This window comes from Myotis nattereri, assembly GCF_964212035.1.
Source record: "Myotis nattereri genome assembly, chromosome: 1".
Taxonomy (NCBI): domain Eukaryota; kingdom Metazoa; phylum Chordata; class Mammalia; order Chiroptera; family Vespertilionidae; genus Myotis; species Myotis nattereri.
Window position 1 is genome coordinate 112,001,086 of NC_138075.1, and position 21,808 is coordinate 112,022,893.

General features: G+C 40.4%; 1 protein-coding gene across 1 annotated transcript in view; it reads right to left on the reverse strand.

Annotated features, from left to right (window-relative positions):
* Positions 1-21,808, reverse strand: part of NEO1 (neogenin 1) — a gene marked incomplete at its 5' end in the record, with an annotated part of 191,045 nt that overhangs the window by 163,815 nt on the left and 5,422 nt on the right. The window contains 3 exons of the mRNA XM_081102054.1: positions 5,833-5,986; positions 9,364-9,639; positions 20,282-20,599. Of these exons, the coding sequence (XP_080958180.1) occupies positions 5,833-5,986; positions 9,364-9,639; positions 20,282-20,599 (748 nt within the window). The remainder of the gene's footprint in view (positions 1-5,832; positions 5,987-9,363; positions 9,640-20,281; positions 20,600-21,808) is intronic.

Below are 21,808 nucleotides of genomic sequence, written 5' to 3' on the forward strand. Positions count from 1 at the left end.
AAGTGCCTCCTTACTATTCCCCACATGGCATCCAGACACCAGGAGGATGGGGGCATGGAGCTCCATACTACATGGTAATGAAAAGTTCAGACTCTCCACTAGGCCTCCTCTGATACTACCCAAGTGGGGAAGGGAGGTGTTTCTTACTGTGGATCGGACAAAAGTCCTGGCTCTCCCATATGGTTGGCACTGATATTGCCTGTTGGAATGAAAGTCTTGGCTCCCTACTTAGCCTCTCTTATCATACAGGAGGGAGGGTGAGGGACCTCATTACAACCTGGCAAAGGTGGAAATCGAGTCTTCCCACTTGGCCCTTGCTGGCATGATGAAGGTAGGTCCAGTTTCTTCTATGGTGTTGGGCTGGAGTAGGAGTGATTATAGTCTAACAATTTTGGTCTTGCTAGGCAGCCCCTTTCTTGGTCCTCTAGCTGTAGAGAGCAAACTCTGTTAGAGTTTTTTGTTGTTGTTGTTTTTTGTATGTGCCTGTTGGTGTTTCCAGGTTGTCAGCTTCTTTAGCTCAAGTTGCTATATATGAGGGGGGAAAAACAAAACAACCAAACCTCAGGGAACTCACCATTAAGTTGTTCCTTGGGTGCCAAAGTCCCTACCCGTCAATCTTCCTCTCTCCACCTTTCAGAGTCTTATTATGTTTGCTGTACATATAACTGCCATAGTTTTTAGTTGTACTTAGCTGGAAGAATAGGAAAAATACACTACTTCATCTACCTAAAAAAGGAGTCCTCAACTTGATTTTTAAACAAGTTGTTTTAATAACATTAAGCATTTTTATAACTATAACCTGTTACTTTGTGGCTGGGTTCTGATCTATCATTCCAATAAAACATAATTTTATTTGATTACTAAATTACATTTTGCTATCTGTCACCTTGCACTTTAGCATTTGTATTTTCTGGATTCTTTCCCTTTAAAATAAAACTACTCAATCAATGAATGGGACTCATTTCCACCATCATCGCCACTCTTTCAATAGCTATGTTTGGTTTAAATCTGAACAAATTTAAGCAAAAGGTTAAGTAAATATTACCAATTTTTAAGACATTTATAAAAGCAGTGGTTAATTGTGGGGAAGCACAGTACTTGGTTGGAAAGTCTGTAAGGAGGAATCTCCGAAAGGTCAGGGGCCTTTAGGAGGACCCTGCCGAAGGCGGCTGCCCCTGCCTTGACTTTTCCAAACTAGTCCGAACCCCCAGGTGTTTTGCTAAAACCTCTGTTTAGTCTTTTAGACCCGACCTTGTAGAAGCATGTGCTTTTTCTAGGATACTTACCCTACTGATTGTATCCAGAGATTAATTTTAGTTCAAGCTGCTGTGACAATAAAAGCCTAAGGAGGCAGGCAAACAGGGCTTTTTGCTCCTAAAGGAAAACAGCCCCTTAGCCTCTCTTTCACAAAAACGTGTATCAGAGTAATCATTCATCTGTTGCTCAGGGTCTGCCGGTCAGCCCTGGCAGGCAATGTTTTAAAATACTCATTTTCAAAGATGTTTAATAATTTAAGATATTATAACGTTCTAGCTCAGCCGTGGGCAAACTACGGCCCGTTTGAAATGAATAAAACTATTGAAAAAAAAGACCGTACCCTTTTATGTAATGATGTTTACTTTGAATTTATATTAGTTCACACAAACACTCCATCCATGCTTTTGTTCCGGCCCTCCGGTCCAGTTTAAGAACCCATTGTGGCCCTCGAGTCAAAAAGTTTGTCCACCCCTGTTCTAGCTCAAACAAAGACATTTTGAGTAATTACTTATGTGTAACTTGATGCAATTTTGTATTACATTCACCTGTTGATATTTTTTTATATTACATTCAAGCATTCAACCAAAATATATTGGTCACCACTCTCCCTACCCTGTTATATGCCAAGCACTGTGCTACCAACACAGTGGAAATACCAACATGAACATCATCAGGTGTCCTACTCTTACATTCTTCTGAAACTTTCTGAGAAAGTGATATATCAAAGCAATGCTTTCTCAGACTTTTCTACCACATAACCCAAGTATGAAGAAGCCCAGAGAAATCAAAGTAGAACAGTCTACTCAATCTTAAAAGTTTCCTGATTTATCCTTAAAACTCAGAGGAATATTACTAGCAATGATATATCCACATTTAATTTAATTTAAAAACATTTTTTCTCAGAAATATCTTTGATTAAAAACCAAAGTAACAATTTGATAGAACATAAAAGGAAGATATGTAACATTCTTACCATGATTTCTATACCCCTGACCCACCTAGACCTCAGTCTGAGTGTCATTCTACTAGAGAACAATTCACTAATACACTGTATAAAATAGTAATCCCACATGTATCTCTCTTGGCATCTATGACATGCTTTGTCATAATATTCTTCATAATACTTACTATAAAATGAAAATTTATGCTTATATGATTATCCGTTCTTCCCTGCTAGAACATGAGCTCCTTAAGAGCAAAAACTGTATTTGGTTTACTGCTGTATTCCCAGTACCTAGAATAGTGCCAAACATATTCAGCATTCAATAAATATTTGTTGAATATTTACTTAATAAACAAATGAGAATCATACGAGTCCTCACTTTTATTTTTTATATAAGAAAGAAAATTCCTATATTTTACATATTTTAGAATGTCCATCTATGATATAAAGTTAAAGTTTTAAAATCATCTATTTCAGCTTTCCTACTCCTGATAAACATTTTATTCTAACATGTAGCCAATAAAAATTTCTTCTTTAAGAGCTTGAAATTTTTATCCCCTATTTTAATGTTCTCTATGTTTGTTCACATAAGTTTAAAAAATTCCCTGGAATTCTTATAAATTCTTTGCATAGTATTTAGCTGGGAAATGAGAAGAAAGATGTAAGATATAGGCAGAAGAAGCTGTGACTGGATGGGTATTAAGAAACAAATCAGGTGATATTGAAGATGTCCCCATCAGCTTTGCTAATGGAACATGTGAGAAATAATATGATTGTAATTCTATCTTCTCCACTGATTGCTGAAGGCTGAATACCAAGCTGCCTAGACGTATCTTCCTTTCCATGTTTTGGTTACTGAACTACACAAATTAAGAATGTCTGCTTACTTTGGATTACTAAATTGACAAACTCTAGACCTGCTCTATCCAATTCAATAGCACTAGCCACATGTGGCTACTGACACTTGAAAATGTGGCTAGAATGACAGAATAACTACATTTTTAAATTTTATTTAATTTCCATTTAAATGTAGAAGCAGCACTGAACACAAACTTTATTGTTTTAGGAGAACTACACTGTACTTTAACTGATACACTGCATAACTTATTGCATTTAGTAGTGCACGTGTAGTTCTTACTCTTTTAATGCAGCTACCAGAAAATTTTAAGCTAGATAATGTGGCCTGCATCATATTTCTATTGGACAGCATTGCTCTAGAACAGTGGTCCACAACTGGGGACAATTTTGTCTCCCAAGAGACATCTGTCAGTATCTAGAAACAATTTGGGTTGTCACAACTTAGGAGTGCTATTGGCATCGAGTGGGTAGAGGTGAACAATGTTACCTACATCGTTCCTACATGTATCTCATCCTACAATGCATGAGATAACTTGTTTTGGAAACAAAACATACCTAACCACCACCAGCACCAGCACCACCTCAGTTCTCTTATCAGAATACAACTGAGGAAAGTATCCAGACCATAGGAAGTAATGAGGGAGATGAGATGGATGACCCGGTGGTTCAGGGGTCCTCAAACTTTTTAAATAGGGGGCCAGTTCACTGTCCCTCAGACCGTTGGAGGGCCGGACTATAGTTTAAAAAAAAACTATGAACAAATTCCTATGCACACTGCACATATCTTATTTTGAAGTAAAAAAACAAAATGGGAACAAATACAATATTTGTATTTGCATGTGGCACGCGGGCCATAGTTTGAGGACCCCTGCGGTGGTTGATGTTAACACAAAAGTCTTTTGTAGAAGATGAAGAATTTGTTATCATAGAAGGCTGGTAATATTTTAAAAGGCAAAAACAAAAGGATGAGAAATACATTTATTTTCTTTTATTTATTGTCTAAAGTTTTGCATATGTGTCCTTTTTTCCCGCGTGACTCCCCCTCCCCAACCCCCCAACCATTCCCACACCGGGCAAGCCCCCACCGCCCTGGTGTCTGTGTCCATTGGTTAAGCTAATATGCATGCATACAAGTTCTTTGGTTGCTCTCTACCCTCCCCACTTCCCCTGCCATTTGTCTCTGGATCTATTCTTGTTCATCAAATTTTGTTGATCATTATATCCCACATAAGAGTGAGATCATGTGATATTTATCTTTCTCTGACTGGCTTATTTCGCTTAGCATAATGATCTCCAGTTCCATCCATGCTGCTGCAAATGGTAAATGTTCCTGCCTTTTTACAGCAGCATAGTATTCCACTGTGTAGATGTACCACAGTTTTTTAATCCACTCATCTGCTGATGGGCGCTTAGATTGTTTCCAAATCTTAGCTATTATAAATTGTGCTGCTATGAACATAGGGGGGCATATATCCTTTCTGATTGGTGTTTCAGGTTTCTTGGGATATAGTCCTAGAAGTGGGATTACTGGGTCAAATGGGAGATCCATTTTTAACTTTTTGAGGAAACTCCATACTGTCTTCCACAGTGGCTGCATCAGTCTGCATATAGACCAATGGAACAGAACATAGAACCCAGAAATTGACCTAAGCCATTATGCTCAATTAATATTTGACAAAGGAGGCAAGAGCATACAATGGAGAAATACATTTTCTTTTACTGTTTGTGTAAAGGAAAAAACTACTATCAACAAAATGCATATGAGAGTGATAAGTCTCAGGTTAGTGAAGACTGGAAATCTATATAATAAAAGCCTAAGCAACCGTTAACGGCAGAACGACCAGTCGCTATGATGCACACTGACCACCAGGGGTCAGACGCTCAATGCAGGAGCTGCCCCCTGGTGGTCAGTGCGCTCCCACAGAGGGAGTGCCACTCAGCCAGAAGCCGGGCTCATGGCTGGTGAGCGCAGCTGCCACAGCGGGAGCCTATCCAAACTCCACAGCAGCACTACTGAGCGATGGCAGTAGGCACAGTGGGCCAGGATGAGCACGAGTGGCATGGCGCCCAGCCCCGTTATGAGCTCCTCCCTGGCTGCCTGCCATTTGGCACATTGCTACATCCCCTGAGGGGTCCCAGACTGCGAGAGGGATGTCGGACTGCTGACTTGGGCCCGATCCTGGTGCCATTCTCTATAGAAGGCAGACAGTCTGAACAACTCAGTGACTCAGGGAAGCATAGGGAATTCAGGGTGACCCTGCCTCCACGCTTCACTCACCTACTCGAAAGTGTTCGCAGGACAGACCGTGGTGGCCCAGCCCGTGCCCATTGCAGCAGCTGCTGAAGCTCAAGCAGAAGGCCATGCAGCAGCAGAAGGCCATCCAGCCACAAGCCGGCAGGTGGATATCCCCCAAGGGGTCCCAGACTGTGAGAGAGTGCAGGCCGGGCTGAAGGACCTGCCCTCCCCCAGTGCACAAATTTCATGCACCAAGACTCTAGTAATGTAATAATTTAGAGAAGAAGGTCCTGAGGCTTTAAGCTAAGGATACTGCAGCTCAGAAAGAACAAATGGAATAATTACCCCTTAATATTTTGAAAGCATTTTTTTCTTTAAACATCCTAATCATATACAGCATATAAACATGTCAAGGATGATAAGGATTATAATGTATTTAAATTTTTTAAAGTAGATAATCATTTTCTTATTAATCAATATTGCCACATAAGAACAAGTCTCAAGCTAAGGTTGAAAAAGGATTTTAGGTATACATTACCTTTCTGTGTCAAGTGCCTCCTCATTTTTCATCCATCTAATAGTTGGAAGAGGAAGTCCCGAAGCAACACATGGCAATACTGCATTCTGACCAATGACTCTGACTAGGGAAGAAGGTTGTTTCAAAAATACCAAGTTTGATGTGACCTTGGAACCTTAAAAAAAAAATTTTTTTTTTTAAAGATAATGATTAAGAACGCACTTTACAACTTCAATGATGAAAATGACAAATTCCTATTCAGTCTGTGTGGTTTTATATAGTAAAATATTTTATCAAAGTGACACCAGAAAATTCCATTTAGATGAGCAAACATTTCTTAAATAACTTTTATGTGTAAAACACTGTGCCAGTTTCTCTGGGTCTTAAAGGTGTATAAGTTATAGCTCCTGTTCTCAATGTACTTACTAGTTAACTGAGGGAGGTGTGACATAAATCCCCTTTACTTTAAAACATAGGAACAAACAAATGCCTCATGACTGCAACAAACAGATAAAAGACTGAGCAAGCTCAGGACCCTTAGCAGCATCCTCCCCACTCCAGTGATATCATAAACGGTTTCCTTTCCTTCCCTGTGTCAGTGTGTTACTTCTAAAAATCTTTCTGAGTTTCATCTTTAATTTGGTTCACTTAGTCTGTCAACCCTTTGATTTTATAACTGTACAACTATCAGGTTACTATATATACCATATGCACATATTATACACAGATTACTATATATACCATATATACATATACACATATATACATATATACCATATAAACACACACATATATACATATATATACATACACACACATTTGTGTGTGTGTGTGTGTGTGTATACACAACACTATATGTGTGTTCACTTTATATAGTTGCTCTTATGGACATATGAAAGGCCACATTCTTATGGATAAAAGATATGTTCTCTAAGTTTTGATGGTGTAATATTTCTAACGCTAAGTTGTGAGAAGAAAAAAATTCTTAGGCAAAGAGATGTGACTCCTGTCCCCATAATCTTAGGAAAAAATGTTTTATAGCCATAGTAACAACTATCAAATCTGGCTTAAAACTTGTGCACCAAATGAGGATGGTTCTGTAGTCATGGTAACAAGTAAAAATTGTCTAACAGATCAGGCACAACTCCCTTCAGTGAACATGCTTTTGAGAGCCAACCAATCAGTGACAGCCTCAGGCTTTAAATGTCAGTCATTCAGCAACAGAATCACTTGCTTATAAGACTGACATTAACCTGCTCTCACGTATCTCATCAATCATAAAACATGCTTCTCTGACTGGCATTGACCCACCCCTGTGCGTTATAACCAACACACCAAAAACAATGTCTTCCCAAAAATTCTATAAGAGATTGGAAGTTGCATTATTCAAGGAGACTGTGCCTCTGAATTAAAAAAAAAAAAAAATTGAAGAAAAAACAAATAAATGGAATCATATACTATGCTCAAGGATAACAAAAATTAACATCATTAAAATGTCCATATTACCCAAAGTAATCTACAGATTCAATGCAATCAATCCCTATCAAAATAACAATGGAGTATTTCACAGAACTAAAACAAATAAAAATATTTATATGGAACCACAAAAGACCCCAAATAGCTACAGCAATCTTGAGAAAGAGCAAAGTTGGAGGAATCATACTACCTGATATCAAATTATACTACCAGACCATAGTAATCAAAACAGCATGGAACTGGCATAAAAACAGACATATAGACCAATGAACCAGAATATAGAGCCCAGAAATATACCTCTACCATTATGGTCAATCAATCTATGAGAGAGAAGGCAAGACCATTCAATGAGCTAAAGACAGTCTATTCAAAAAAATGTTGTTGGGAAAACTGGACAGATATGCACACACAAAAATGAAACTAGACTACCTTCTTATACCATATACAAAAATAAACTCCAAATAGATTAAAGACTTAAATGTAAGACTCAATATCATAAAACTCCTAGAAAAAGATAACAAACATTTCTCTTAGCAGTGTTTTTTCTGATATATCTTCTCAGGCAAGAGAAACAAAAGAAAAAAATAAACAAATAGGACTACATCAAACTAAAAAAATTTTGCACAGCAGAAGAAACTATCAACAAAACGAAAAGAAAACCTACTGAATGGGGGAACACATTCACCAATGATACATCCAGTCAGGGGTTAATATCCAAAATTTATAAAACACTTGTACATCAAAAAACAAACAATCCAATAAAAAAAAAAAAAAAAAAAAGCAGGACCTGCATAGACGTTTCTCCAAAGAGGATATGCAGATGGCCATTAGACACATGAAAAGATGCTCACTAATCATCAGCAGATAAATGCAAATTACAACCACAATGAGATATCACCTCACACCTGTCAGAATGGCTATAAATCAACAAACAAGTGTTGGTAAGGACGTGGAGAAAAGGGAACCCTTTTGCACTGTTGGTGGGAATGCAGATTGGTGCAGCCACTGTGGAATACAGTATGGAGGGCCCTCAAAAAATTAAAAATGGAACTGCCTATGACCCAGCAATTCCACTTCTGGTTATATCTTCTATATATATAAAAGTCTAAGATGTAAAGTGTCCTCTTCGGAGTTCGACCAACCGGGACTTTGCTCGCTCGCTATGATGTGTGCTAACTACCAGGGGACAGTCCAGAATGAAGGAAGGCCCCGGCTGGCAGCCAGGGAAGGGAGGCCCTGGCCGGCAGCTGGCAGCCGCTAGGGACCCTACCTGTGCATGCATTTTGTGCACTGAGCCTCTAGTCTTATATAAAAACTACCCACACAACATAGGATGGTCCAATTATATTCATAAACTCACATTCAAAATAAAAACTGTGGAAAGAATCAGGCACCTAGCTGTGGGTGTAGAAGCTGAAAGGTCATGAAACACCAAGAGGCTAAAGGGACTACAATGAGCCACAGGTGAGAGAAAGTTATGGGTAAGAAGTTGTTACACAGTTGAGTAAAGATAGCACAAAACAGGTATGAGGAAAGCCAATAGGAGCAGAGAGTGAGAACCCACAAAGAGAAGGAAAGATGGGAAGAGGAGCTGGTTTTACATTAAAGTGAGGGAATATTATAAAGATCCAAGAACTCTTGCTTACCAGTGTCTTGAGAGCTGCTATAGTAACAGCTACCACTCTGCCCATCTGTTGTATGAACTAGGCTGAGTGAGACTTCTAATTCTTACAAGTAAAAAGATTTAACTATATATATAAAAAAAATCTATTATAGGGAAGTAACCAAACTCAAAGGAGTGGGGAGACCTGACAAAAGACACAGAGTTAATGTTTCTTTGGTCAAGAAGAATGCAATAGACATTGAATATACTTTACTGCTTAATAAATATTTACTGACTAATGTATTCATTAAAGTATAGATCTTTCTTGTATGTTTTCTTCTTTTTCCCCCTTGTAAGACGCTTTATGCTGATGTTAATATTTCGCAGCACATTTTTAACAGTGTTTATAAAAAAAATTCTAAGAGAACAAATTTTACCCATCAATAAACATAACACTGATAGTAAATGAATACCTGGAAGAACTTTTAATTCAGCTTCATCACTGTACTTTGGTGGTCCGCCACTTTCAACTATGCAGCGATAAAGTCCCCCATCTCCTTCAGTTGTGTTGCTGATAACCAGTGTCCCACTTGGAAGTTTGAGGACTCTATCATCCAGAAGAAGAGGTTGCCTGTTCTGTTCCCATCTTACAAATGGGACCAAATCTGCATTAACTTCACAATTCAGAATTGCACTGTCCCCAGCATAAACTGAAGAATGTTCTGGTTGACTGGCAAATCTTGGAAGACCTGAAAATTAAAGAGAAGGAAGAAATAAAATGTAGCTAAACATTACTTTTAAATGAAGTGATGGGAACCAGCATCAAGTCAACCCATGTGGCCACATGTATGGTGGAAACAGGGTCAAGAAGGAGGTTCATGAATCAGGAAATTGGCTACATACAGAATTACAAATCAAACAAGTAAATGTACTAGGGATACCTGTCATATTCCTCACAGTCAGAGAAGTACAATACAAATATGGAAAAGCAGAAGGGCTGAATAAATCCCATGATATTAGACTAGAATAGAGGTAACAGTGTAAACTTATGGTTTTATATAATTACTAAAGACCTGGTGCATGAAAATTCGTGCACTGAAGGGGGGGGGGGCCCTCAGCCCGGCCTGCTACTTCTCACAGTCCTGGAGCCCTCAGAGGATGTCCTACTGACAGCTTAGGCCAGCTCCCCACAGCTGATCAGGGGAAGGCACCTCCCCATCACCCCCTTGCTGCTGCTGCCTCTGGCCTCCCTCTGCAGGAGGCAACCCGGAAATCGGGGGAAGGTGATGCCCCCATCACACCTCTTCTGCTGCCACTGCCAGCCACATGCCAGCCACATGGCCTGAGCCTCGGCCCTCGCAGCCACCATGGTTTGCCTAAGCCTCGGCCTGACCCTCGTTGCCTGAGCCATCGGTGACTTATCTGAGCCTCAGGCAGCCACTGCAGCTTTGTCCAGAGGAGGCAGCATCAAGTCCCCACCCACCCACGCGTGTCTCACGAAGCACGCAGCCCTGGCCACCTGCGCACACAGCCTCCTGGTGACTGGATGCTACGCCATGATGGCATGATGACCATTAGCATATTAGCTCTCTATTATATTGGATATACAACTACAAAAAGATGTATATATAGATGCAAATGTGTATATATGAAATATGTATGTTTCATATACAATTATCTGTCCAGAGAGTCCAGATCAATGTCACTCCAGTGGCAATGAGTATATATGGTGACTTAATCTTGATTTCTAAATACCATCCTCCATTACAAGGAACCAGTGCTCCTTGGAGAAACAGCTGATTCTAGGCCTGGTATACGGAAGTACAAGATGAACCTGAAATGTCTTGTGACAGCAAAGAAGCAAGTACCCAAAGACTAATGTAGATAAATCAAAAGGACACAAAAGTCAGACTGAAGGGAGTTTCCTCTGGCTAAATCTGGGATAATAAATTATAAATAGATGCAAAAATTAACAGGTAGAAGTTAGGTGAGAAATAGAATATTTATAGGGTATCAAATTATCTCTTCCCCAAATTAATAAAAGTATGAAATATTTTATCAACTTTATAGTGAGAAACATAGCATAGACCACCTTAACTAATAATAAAGATTAACATCACCAGTAATGAAACAAAGCATCACATGCTTCCTAATAAGATGCACTAAGAAGAACGGAGCATCACTATTCTATTCCTCCAAAAAATGCAAAGCCTGAATCTATTTATAGGGGACAATCAGAAAACCCCAAATAAGACAAGGAAAAAGAATGATCTGAGATTAAAAGTCTAAAGAAACAACTACTAAGTAAAACATGCAATCCGGGTTGAGAAAGTAAGGGGGGGGAGGGGCGCGGGGAGGAGGTTAAAAGTTTCTACTTTTGTTTTATTTTTTGCTATTAAGACCACTGAGATAAGCAGTTAAATTTGAACAGTATCTATGGATTAAATGATAGTATTGTATCAAGATTAAATTACCAAAATTGATGGATGGTTTTTTAGGAGAGTGTCCCTTTTCTAGGAAACATACAAGGAATTATTTAGGCAGGATAATATCTGAAATTTACTCTTTTTTTTTTGTAATAAAAGTCCTAATTTATGTTAAAAATATTTTTAGCAAACATTTTTATAAATGGTGGAGGGGGGTATACATTTATTTATTTATTTTTAAATTAAATCTTTATTATTCAGATTATTACAGTTGTTCCTCTTTTTTCCCCCCATAGCTCCCCTCCACCCGGATCCCAAACCCCCTCTGCCTCACCCCCCCGACAGCTGTCCTCATCCATAGGTGCACGATTTCTGTCCAGTCTCTTCCCGCATCCCTCACACCCCTTTTTCCCCCAAGAAGAGTCAGTCCACTCCCTTTCTATGCCCCTGATTCAATTATAATCACCAGTTTATTCTGTTTATCAGATTATTTATTCACTAGATTTTTAGATTCACTTGATAGATGTGTATTTGTTGTTCATAATTTGTATCTTTACCTTTTCTTCTTCTTCCTCTGCTTAAAGGATACCTTTCAGCATTTCATATAGCACTGGTTTGGTGGTGATGAACTCCTTTAGCTTTTTCTTATCTGTGAAGCTCTTTATCTGACCTTCAGTTCTGAATGATAGCTTTGCTGGATAAAGGAATCTTGGTTGTAGGTTCTTGGTATTCATCACTTTGAATATTTCTTGCCACTCCCTTCTGGCCTGCAGTTTCTGGTGAGAAATCAGCTGACAGTCATATGGGTACTCCCTTGTAGGTAACTGTCTTTCTCTTGCTGCTTTTAAGATTCTCTCTCTGTCTTTTGCTCTTGGCATTTTAATTATGATGTGTCTTGGTGTGGTCCTCTTTGGATTCCTTTTGTTTGGGGTTCTCTGCACTTTCTGGACTTGTAAGTCTATTTCTTTCACCAGGTAGGGGAAGTTTTCTGTCATTATTTCTTCAAATAGGTTTTCAATATCTTGCTCTCTCTCTTCTTCTGGCACCCCTATAATTCGGATGTTGGTACGCTTGAAGCTGTCCCAGAGGCTCCTTACGCTATCTTCGTATTTTTGGATTCTTTTTTCATTTTGCTTTTCCGGTTGGGTGTTTTTTGCTCCTTTGTATTTCAAATCTTTGACTTGATTCTTGCGATCCTCTAGTCTGCTGTTGGATCTCTGTATAATATTCTTTATTTCAGTCAGTGTATGCTTAATTTCTAGTTGGTCCTTTTTCATGCCCTCAAGGGTCTCACTAGATTTCTTGAGGTTCTCACTACATTTATCGGCGGTCTCACCAGGCTTTTTGAGGGTCTTACTAAATTTGTCAGCGGTTTCTAGAAAGTTCTTGAAAAACCTTAAAAGTGTGGTTTTGAACTCTATATCCAGTAGTGTGCTTTCCTCCATTTCTGTCATTTGTGTCCTGTTTCTTTGTCTCCACATTTTTTATGCTTCCCTCTGTTGATAGAGTGGCTTTCTGTGCTAGGTGTCCTATAGGGCCCAGTGGCTCAGCCTCCCCAATTACCAGAGGTGTACCCTCTTGGTGCACCCCTTTGTGGGCTTTGTGCACAGTCTTGTTATAGTTAAGCCTTGATTGTTGTAGGTATCACTGGGAGGAGTTGACCTCCAGGCCAATTGGCTGTGAGAATCAGCTGTGTCTGCAGTGGGAGAACTGCTGTGCTGGAGACACCCCTCCGGGGCAAGACTTGCTTCAGTGGGGCTTTGGTGCTCACTGAGTCTGCCCACTGAGTGTGTCCTTTATGGATCCGAAGAGCTGCAATCTGGATGGTCCCACTCTGACCTCCGGGAACACTGGCTCTTGGATCTCTAAGGAGGTGTTAATCTAGACCAGGGGTGGGCAAACTTTTTGACTTGAGGGCCACAATGGGTTCTTAAACTGGACCGGAGGGCCGGAACAAAAGCATGGATGGAGTGTTTGTGTGAACTAATATAAATTCAAAGTAAACATCATTACATAAAAGGGTGCGGTCTTTTTTTTCAATAGTTTTATTCATTTCAAACGGGCCGGATCCGGCCCGCGGGCTGTAGTTTGCCCACGGCTGATCTAGACTCTGCCTGAGGCTACCCAGCAGGAGCCAGCTGTGAAACAATGCGAGTTGCCATGGGGCCTAGGGCCAGCTGCAGTTTGTTAGGTAGTTTTCAGATTGCAAAGGGCTAGGCCTTTCATATGCAAAAGCCTCCCTGCACGGCTTGGATGGGGCAGGATCCCAGGGGATCAACAGGGTGGAGCAAGCAGCTATGGCTGCCCTCAGAGGCCCACTTCTCAGTGTCCCGACAATCGCTGCAAGCACCTCCGAGAGAAAGCTGCCCCTGAGTTCCAACCGATGCCAGACAGTCCAGTTTCTCCCATATGAGTCTGGGTCCCCAGAGACTCGCCCAGAACTGGAGCTCAGAGCTTGAGATTCTCTACCGATTGAAAAAGACAACTGTGTCCTCAGCCACCAGCCCTCTCCGCGTGCGCGTCCGTACCTCTGTACTTTACTTCCTCACAGCACCTCCTCTCAGTCTCAGTATGCTTTTCTCTTTCCTTCTAGTTGTAGCATTTCCACTCAGCCAGGCTTCCTGTGGTTCTGGATGATGTCCATTCCGTCTTTTAGTTGTATTCTTGAAGTGGTTGTGCTAAGCAGCAATCTCCAGTGTTTACCTATGCCGCCATCTTGGTTTTTTCCTGGAATTTACTCTTAATAGTTCAGAAAAACATTCAGAAAAAAATGTACTTCGGTATGTGCATATTGGGGGTGATGTGATAAGGCAGATGTGGTAAAATGTTAATGGTGAAGATTAAAATTGGATTTCTTGTTTCATTCTTGCAATGATTTGTAGGTTTGAAATGACTTCGAAATCAAATATTAACCAAAAAAAAAATGCAGTCATAAATACTCTATATAGCAGCGGTCGCCAGCCTGTGGTCCGTGGACCACTGGTGGTCTGTGAGGTCCGAAAGGTTGGTGACCGCTGCTATATTGGCTACAGAACAAAGTGGTTGAGAGCATGAGTACCGGAGTCACCATCTGCACTGAATCCCAACTGCACAACCTCATTTGTAACTGTGTGATGTTGGCAAGTTACCTAACCACTAAGCCTCAGTTTCTTCATTAGTGAAATCAGAACAGTAACAGCCCTCATAATGTTATAAAAGTTAAACACTTAACTAATTAAATACTTAAGTAATTGATATAGTGAATACTGCCTAGCACATAAACACTCAATAAATATAGGTACTATTACTAACAATAATATCTAAAAAGTGATATTATTGAATATGCTCACAATACAATAAAATGACTTGATATATATGAAACAAACAATACAATAAATGTTTGTATATATGAACTCTAAGCAAAACGCTCGGAATACAATATTGTAAATACAATATTGAATACAATATTATTGTACATGCTTGGAATACAATAAAATGTTTCTTTAAGGTCTAACAAATTATGAGAAACAACTACAAATCTTCTATAATTATGATGGTTAATCAGTCCTTATGTAAATGACACACATATGCAGGCTGTCCAGCTGTGTCACAAATTTTTATTTTTTGTTTCAAGGGGATTTTGAAGAAAAGAAATAAACGTAAAATTAACAAAATATCCACTTTTCAGGAATCAGAAAATTAGAAGGAAATAAAAGTAAACACAGAAACTAACAAAAGGGGAAAAATAATTTAGAATGAAACCAAGAGCTAGTTCTATTTTTTCTAAAGTCAAAATATTCTTCCTCCTTAGGTCTCATGAAAATGAATAAGTTTTAAAAACATAAAACTACAACTACATATGGGGAGTCCACAAATTTCTGAAAGTTTCTGAATAAAGAAAGCAGACGGAGTGACTAGTAACTGACACTGAGGCAGAAAATGCCGCAGCTTCTCGTGCACACCAGCAGGAGGCCACTCTGTCCTGCTGCTTTGGAAAAAATCGCAGAAGAAAAGAGAGAGAGTGGGAATGGAGCTGCCAAGAAGGAATTAACAATGTCTGTATTTAGAACACACAGTTCCCCACCTTAGATCTCAAAATACTCATAGCCATGGTACTGCCCAAGCAGTAAAACAAAAAATTTTCTGCTGTGGAGAAATGAGATAGCCCAGAGAAAAAGACCGTTCATATTTAATTCTATGAGCTGTCTACTTAGTATTCTTTCAAAATTTCCTCATCTTGATTGACTGGCCACAATCAGATCCTATTGCTTGAAACCAAAGAACTCTAACCAAATAGTCTTTTAGAATGGCAATTTGGCAATATCTTTTTTTATAAGTTTTACCGAGATACAATTTATATAGCATAAAGTTTACCATTTAAAATACACAATACAATGGTTTTAGTATATGCACAGAGTTCTGCAACCATTACTATAATTTTAGAACATTTTATCATCCCCCCAAAAAATCTTGTACTCACTTGCATCATTCCCCATACCCACCTATATCCTTATCCCCTCATCCTCAGCCCTAGAAAACTAACAATCTTTTGGCTCTCTATATATTTACCTATTCTGGGTTTCATATATATCAAGTCATATAATATGTTGTCTTTTGTAACTGGCTTAAGTCAGTATAATGTTTTTAAGACATCCACATTGCAGTATATATCAGAACTTCATTCTTCTTATCCTATACTAGAGGCCCAATGCACAAAATTTGTGCAAGAGTAAGCCTTCCTTCCCCCAGCTGCTGGCACCAGCTTCCCTCTGGCACCCAGGACCTGGGCTTCGCTCCGGCTGCCAGCAGGCACCTGGGACCCAGGCTTCTCTCCAGCCCCAGCTTCATCCAGAAGGATGTCTGGAGTGACATCTGGTCTAATTAGCATATTACCCTTTTATTATTATCTATGCTAATAAAAGGGTAATATGCTAATTAGATTGGGAGACCTTCCGGTCATCCTTCTGGACAAAGCCATGGTGGTGGGGCCAAGGCAGAGGCGGTTAGGGGTGATCAGGCCAGCAGGGGAGGGCAGTTGGGAGCAAGCAGGCTGGAGGGTGGGGGGGGGGAACAGTTGGGGGCGAGCAGGCCGGCTGGGGGGGCAGTTGGGGATGAGCATGCCGGCGGGGTGGGGGCAGTTGGGGGGGAGCAGGCTGGCGGGGGGGGACAGTTGGGGGCGATCAGGCTAGTGAGGGGGGCAGTTGGGGGCAATCAGTCCAGCAGGGGTGGGCAGTTAGGGGTGATCAGGCCGGAAGGGGGGGCAGTTGGGGTTGATCAAGCCAGCAGCAGTGTGATTAGGGGCGATCAGGCAGGCAGGCAGGCAGGCAGGTGAGTGGTTAGGAGCCAGCAGTCCCAGATTATGAGAGGGGTGTCCGACTGCCAGTTTAGGCCCAATCCCCGAGGGGTCCCAAATTGGAGAGGGTGCAGGCCGGGCTGAGGGACACCCCCTCTTGTGCACAAATTTCATGCACTGGGACAGTAGTAGATAATAAAAGCCTAATATGCTAAGTGTCCAGCTGTCCGTTCAACCAAAGTGTAATATGCTAATGATATGCTAAGGCCGCTCAACCGCTCGCTATGACGTTCACTGACCACCAGGGGGAAGACAGTCGACTGGTCGACCAGTTGGTATGATATGCACTGACCACCGGGGGGCAGACAGTCAACTGGTAGGTTAGCTTGCTGCTGGGGTCTGGCTGATCGGGACTGAGCAAGACGGGCTGGACATGCCCTGGAGCCCTCCCGCGGTCCTTCCCTGGCTGGCCAACCACCCGCGTCCTTGATCATGCACCAGTGGGGTCCATCGGCCTGGCCTGCACCCTCTCACACTCCGGGACCCCTCAGGGGATATCAGAGAGCCAGTTTTAGCCCAATCCTGCAGGCCAGGCTGAGGGACCCCACTCGTGCACGAATTCATGCACCAGGCCTCTAGTTGCCAAATAATATTCCACATATGAATATACCACATTTGTTTATCCATCCTTCACTTGATATTCATGCACACTGTTTCACTTTTTGGCTATTATGAACAATGCTGCTATAAACATTCATGGACAAATTGTTGTGTGAACATATCTTTTTCTTTTCTCTTGGTTATCAGATACCTAACGAAATTTCTCAGTCATATGGTTGGTTAACATTTTGAGGAACTGTTAGACAATCCAGTGCTAATTTTTTTTAAAATATATTTTATTGATTTATTACAGAGAGGAAGGGAGAGAGATAGAGAGCTAGAAACATTGATGAGAGAGAAACATCGATCAGCTGCCTCCTGCACATCTCCTACTGGGAATGTGCCCGCAACCCAGGTACATGCCCTTGTCCAGAATCGAACCCGGGACCTTTCAGTCCGCAGGTCGACGCTCTATCCACTGAGCCAAACCGGTTTCGGCTCCAGTGCTAATTTTTAAAATCACACACACACGAAGTATACCCTGTGATCCAGCAATTAGTAAAATTACTAAGCCTAGTAATCTTTTCTATAGAAATAAAGATTTACAAAGTTGTTCATTATAGTACTGCTTATAACATCATAAGACAAACAATGAGACAAGGAAAAAGAATAATAGTTTGAAACTGAAATAGTCTAAAAAGCCAATTACTAAGTAAAACGTGAAATCCTGGACCAGAAAGGTATAAGTTTCTGCCTTTTTTTTTTTTTTTCTTTTTGGTAAGATCAATTGAGATAACCATTGATATCCATATGACCATTCATCAAAAAGGGGATCCTTAGATAATTCACAATATATCTATAAGTGAATATGATGTAACTATTAAAAAAGAACTTCTATTCATGTCTTAGTTTAGACATTATTTCCTCCTGATACTCAGGCCAAGAGCAGGTTAAACAACTCTCCTATAGAATCTTGCAGCCAACATTTTTATCATCTTGTATTAACACTGCCTGCTACTTAAATATTAGGTTAAAAAAAACACATTTCCTGTAAGATATGAAAGTTAAGAGGAAGAATGAACAAAACTAGCAGAGAAGAGAGGAAAAGGTGGAGGACAGGATTAATAGGCAATGGGGAAGCCATGAGCAAAAGTCAGAGGCAGAGAAGGAAAGGGAACTGAAAACATTCAGTACTGCCACAGCTTAAAATGTAGTGATGGTGATGCTGGAGGCAGGGAGCAGGAAGAAGCGGTAAGAAATGAAACTGACCCTGGCTGGTTTGGCTCACTGGATAGAGCGTCAGCTTGTGGACTGCAGGGTCAAGGGCACATGCCCGGGTTGTGGGCTCAATCCCCAGTGTGGGGCATGCAGGAAGCAGCCCAGCAATGATTCTCTCTCATCATTGATGTTTCTCTCCTCCCTTTCTCTCTGAAATCAATAAAAATATTTTTTTTAAAAAGAAATCAAGCTAAAGAAATAGAAGCCAGCTCATGAAAGGACTCAAGAAGTCTAGACATTAACCTCATGTTACTAGAGAGTCATTAAGGTATGAGAAACAGTGTGGAGATGGATTGGAGGAAGAGAAGGATAAGTTGGCAGACAGTTACAAGGCTGTGGTGAGTAGCCTTAGAAAGGAGAATGTGAATCAAGTAGAGAAATTAGGAAGCAGAATTCACTGGATTTGGTGATGGGATGTGAGGTATAGCTGAGAGGAAGTAGTCATGACTAAAACCCATTTTAAAAACATAAATGATAAACAAGATGTGACCTAAGTGACATTGTAGGGGCAGTCATGATGCTAACTTATTTATCAACATGTTGGAGAATGGCTGGCAAAGAGATTTTAAAAATAAGAAAAGGCAGATTGTCAAGAAGGCTGACTTTATTTTTCCATACTCAATCCATAATTATGGAGTAACTACAATAGCCTTCTATGGCACCCAATACAACTTTGAGTATTGGGCTCCAAAGAGGAAAAGAGTCATCATACTCTGAATAAATAAGCAAATACAACCTGGAGTGAGCACAAACACGGAGCCATGACCTGCAATGGGAATGATATGGGAAACTACAGTCTCAGTCATATTCTTTTTTCACATGTTAGCATTTCATCAAGTGAGTATAAATATTAAGTCTTAATCATAATACAACTTTTGAACAATGTGAAACTTAACCAAAACTAACTACTTCATCTGGTATTCAAGTGAAGAACTCTAGATCTGAGGAATGCCAGTCTCTAATACAAGACAGATATGACTTATGTAGGAACCACATCTTACTCTCCTAGATCCTTAATTTTTTTAAAACTTTCCATCATTCTTCAAAAAAGATGGTCTATCATGGACCAGACTGTCAAATTGCAGAGGGAAGGCGGGTGGGTGCGTGGGTGGGAAGAGATCAACCAAAGAACTTGTATGCATGTAAGTATAACCCATGGAAATAGACAATAGGGTAGTAAAGGCCTGAAGTAGGGGGCGGGGGCAGGCTAGAAGGGGGGGTCATTGTGGGGGGAAGGGAAAGGGGGACATATGTAATACTTTCAACAATAAAGATTAAAAAAAAAAAAGTATGTGCTACAAAAAGTGAATATTTCTCTCCTTAAAACTTTCTGCTCTTCACCTTAATATATATATAGCCTACAGCTTTTAAAATAAAGTTTCCAATTAAATGTTGTTTCCTTGGTTAAGGCACAAAGGAACCAAGAATCTGGCTATACTTCAAGTTTTCCAAAGCCATACTAAATGGTAATGCAGGGTAGGATAAAAGTTAGCAACTAAAGTGACTCAATTTTTCTATACAAATTCCTCTGTCATTTCTAAGTTAAAAAGAAAAGAAAACAAAAAGAACTGGCTCAGTACTTCTGATAGCAACCTTAAGCCATGTAAATCATCAGAAAGTGGGAAGTGCTAAAGTTTATTCCCACAGCACTGAGCAAGTCATAGATAATGAGTAATCAATTGATACTTGTTAAATATTTAAAGAGTGTATCTGCTGTTACCAGTTAAATTAAAAGTCTAGGATAATAATGCTTTTATCAAGATTTACACTTTATAAAACTTTGAAAATACAAATGAATCATTTAACAAAACTTACCTGCTACTGTGAGCTTGGCTGTTCTGCTGACAATAGTTCCAAGGCTCTCAACAGTGGCCACACACTGATAATAACCTTCATCAGGTTTATTGTGTTTGGAATGCACCACATTGCTGATAAATAAAGACCCATCTGGGAGAAGCTGGCGTCGATCATCTGATACTAAATTTAAAAATGTTCCATCTTTTTTCCATTCAATTTTTGGAGAAGGCTCAGAATATGCTGAACAATTTAATACAACAGAAGAGCCTCTAGTTGAGAGTGTATCCATTGGCTCCACCAGAAAATAAAATGGAGTGAATGTTCGAATGCTGGATCCTACAAAAATAATAAAAAAAGGAACAAAGTTATGAAAAACTTTCTTCTACTATTTCAGTAAGAAAATATATTGTGTCCAAAAATTATTTACAAATAGTTAAGTTCTGAGGGTATGATACATAAATAAGGTAATTTTACTATGAATATCTAATAAATACATATTATCTTTTACTAAGAAATCAAAATTTGACCCATTTAGAAGAACATTAGAAGAATGATCCAAGATAGTCATGAAGGAGGTGGACATTACACTCATCTTTTCCCATATCCAAACTGTAATTACAGCTAAACTTAAGAACAATCACCCTGAATAACCATCTGAAGACTAGCTGAAAAGAATTCTTATTACCAAGGATTTACAGAAGAAGCCACACTGAGACTGGTAGGAAGGGCAGAGATGCAAAAAGGGCTGGCCATCTCAGCTGCAAACGTGCCCATGAGGAGCATGTGGTCTTAACCTCATGCCAAGGTCCCCAGCCCAGAGCACCAGAGCTGGGAAGAGGAGGCCACATAACATCTGGCTGTAAAAATCAGCAGGGATTCTGTCTACCAAGGAGAAACAGGAATCTGCTAGAAACCCAAGCATCTTCTTAAAGGACCGAGGCACAAAATCTTATTTGCGGCCACTCACCCTAGGCTCCAGCAGAGGGAGGGTGGTCCAGAGTAGAGTCCTGTAAAGGAGAGACTGGGTTGTGTGGCTTGAGAGAGAGAGAGCTGAAGGGATAGCCGACAGGGTCCGTGTAATGAATCCCTCCCTATATCACCCACAGATGCCATATTTCAGGGTGACCACTCCCCTCCATCCCACATCAGCCTGAAGAAATGCACTAGTCCCATCCTCCCAACTCGCAGTCATCCTGCACTGCCAGGCTCATGCCCTGCAGAAAAGTCAGCTGGATGTGTGGCCTGTGGTGAAGACTTTCTTGAAAGACTCCTGAAGAAGTCCAGGTAGACTGGAGGAGAGACTGTGTTGTGTGGCTTTAAAGTGGGGGGCCATTTTTCCCTCGCACTTTTGATGGACACCACCTGTCCTATGCAAAGCCCTCCCTGCACATGGCCAAATCTTGGTGGTTTCAGCCTGATGAACTCTGCTGCCTTCCACAAAGGGTGGCAAGCTGGCCTTGTATCCTGAGACTTTTACTGAGTGGCCTCAAAACCAGCAACAGTGTTGAGGTTGAATCTGTATCAATCTGGCAAACACCACTCACT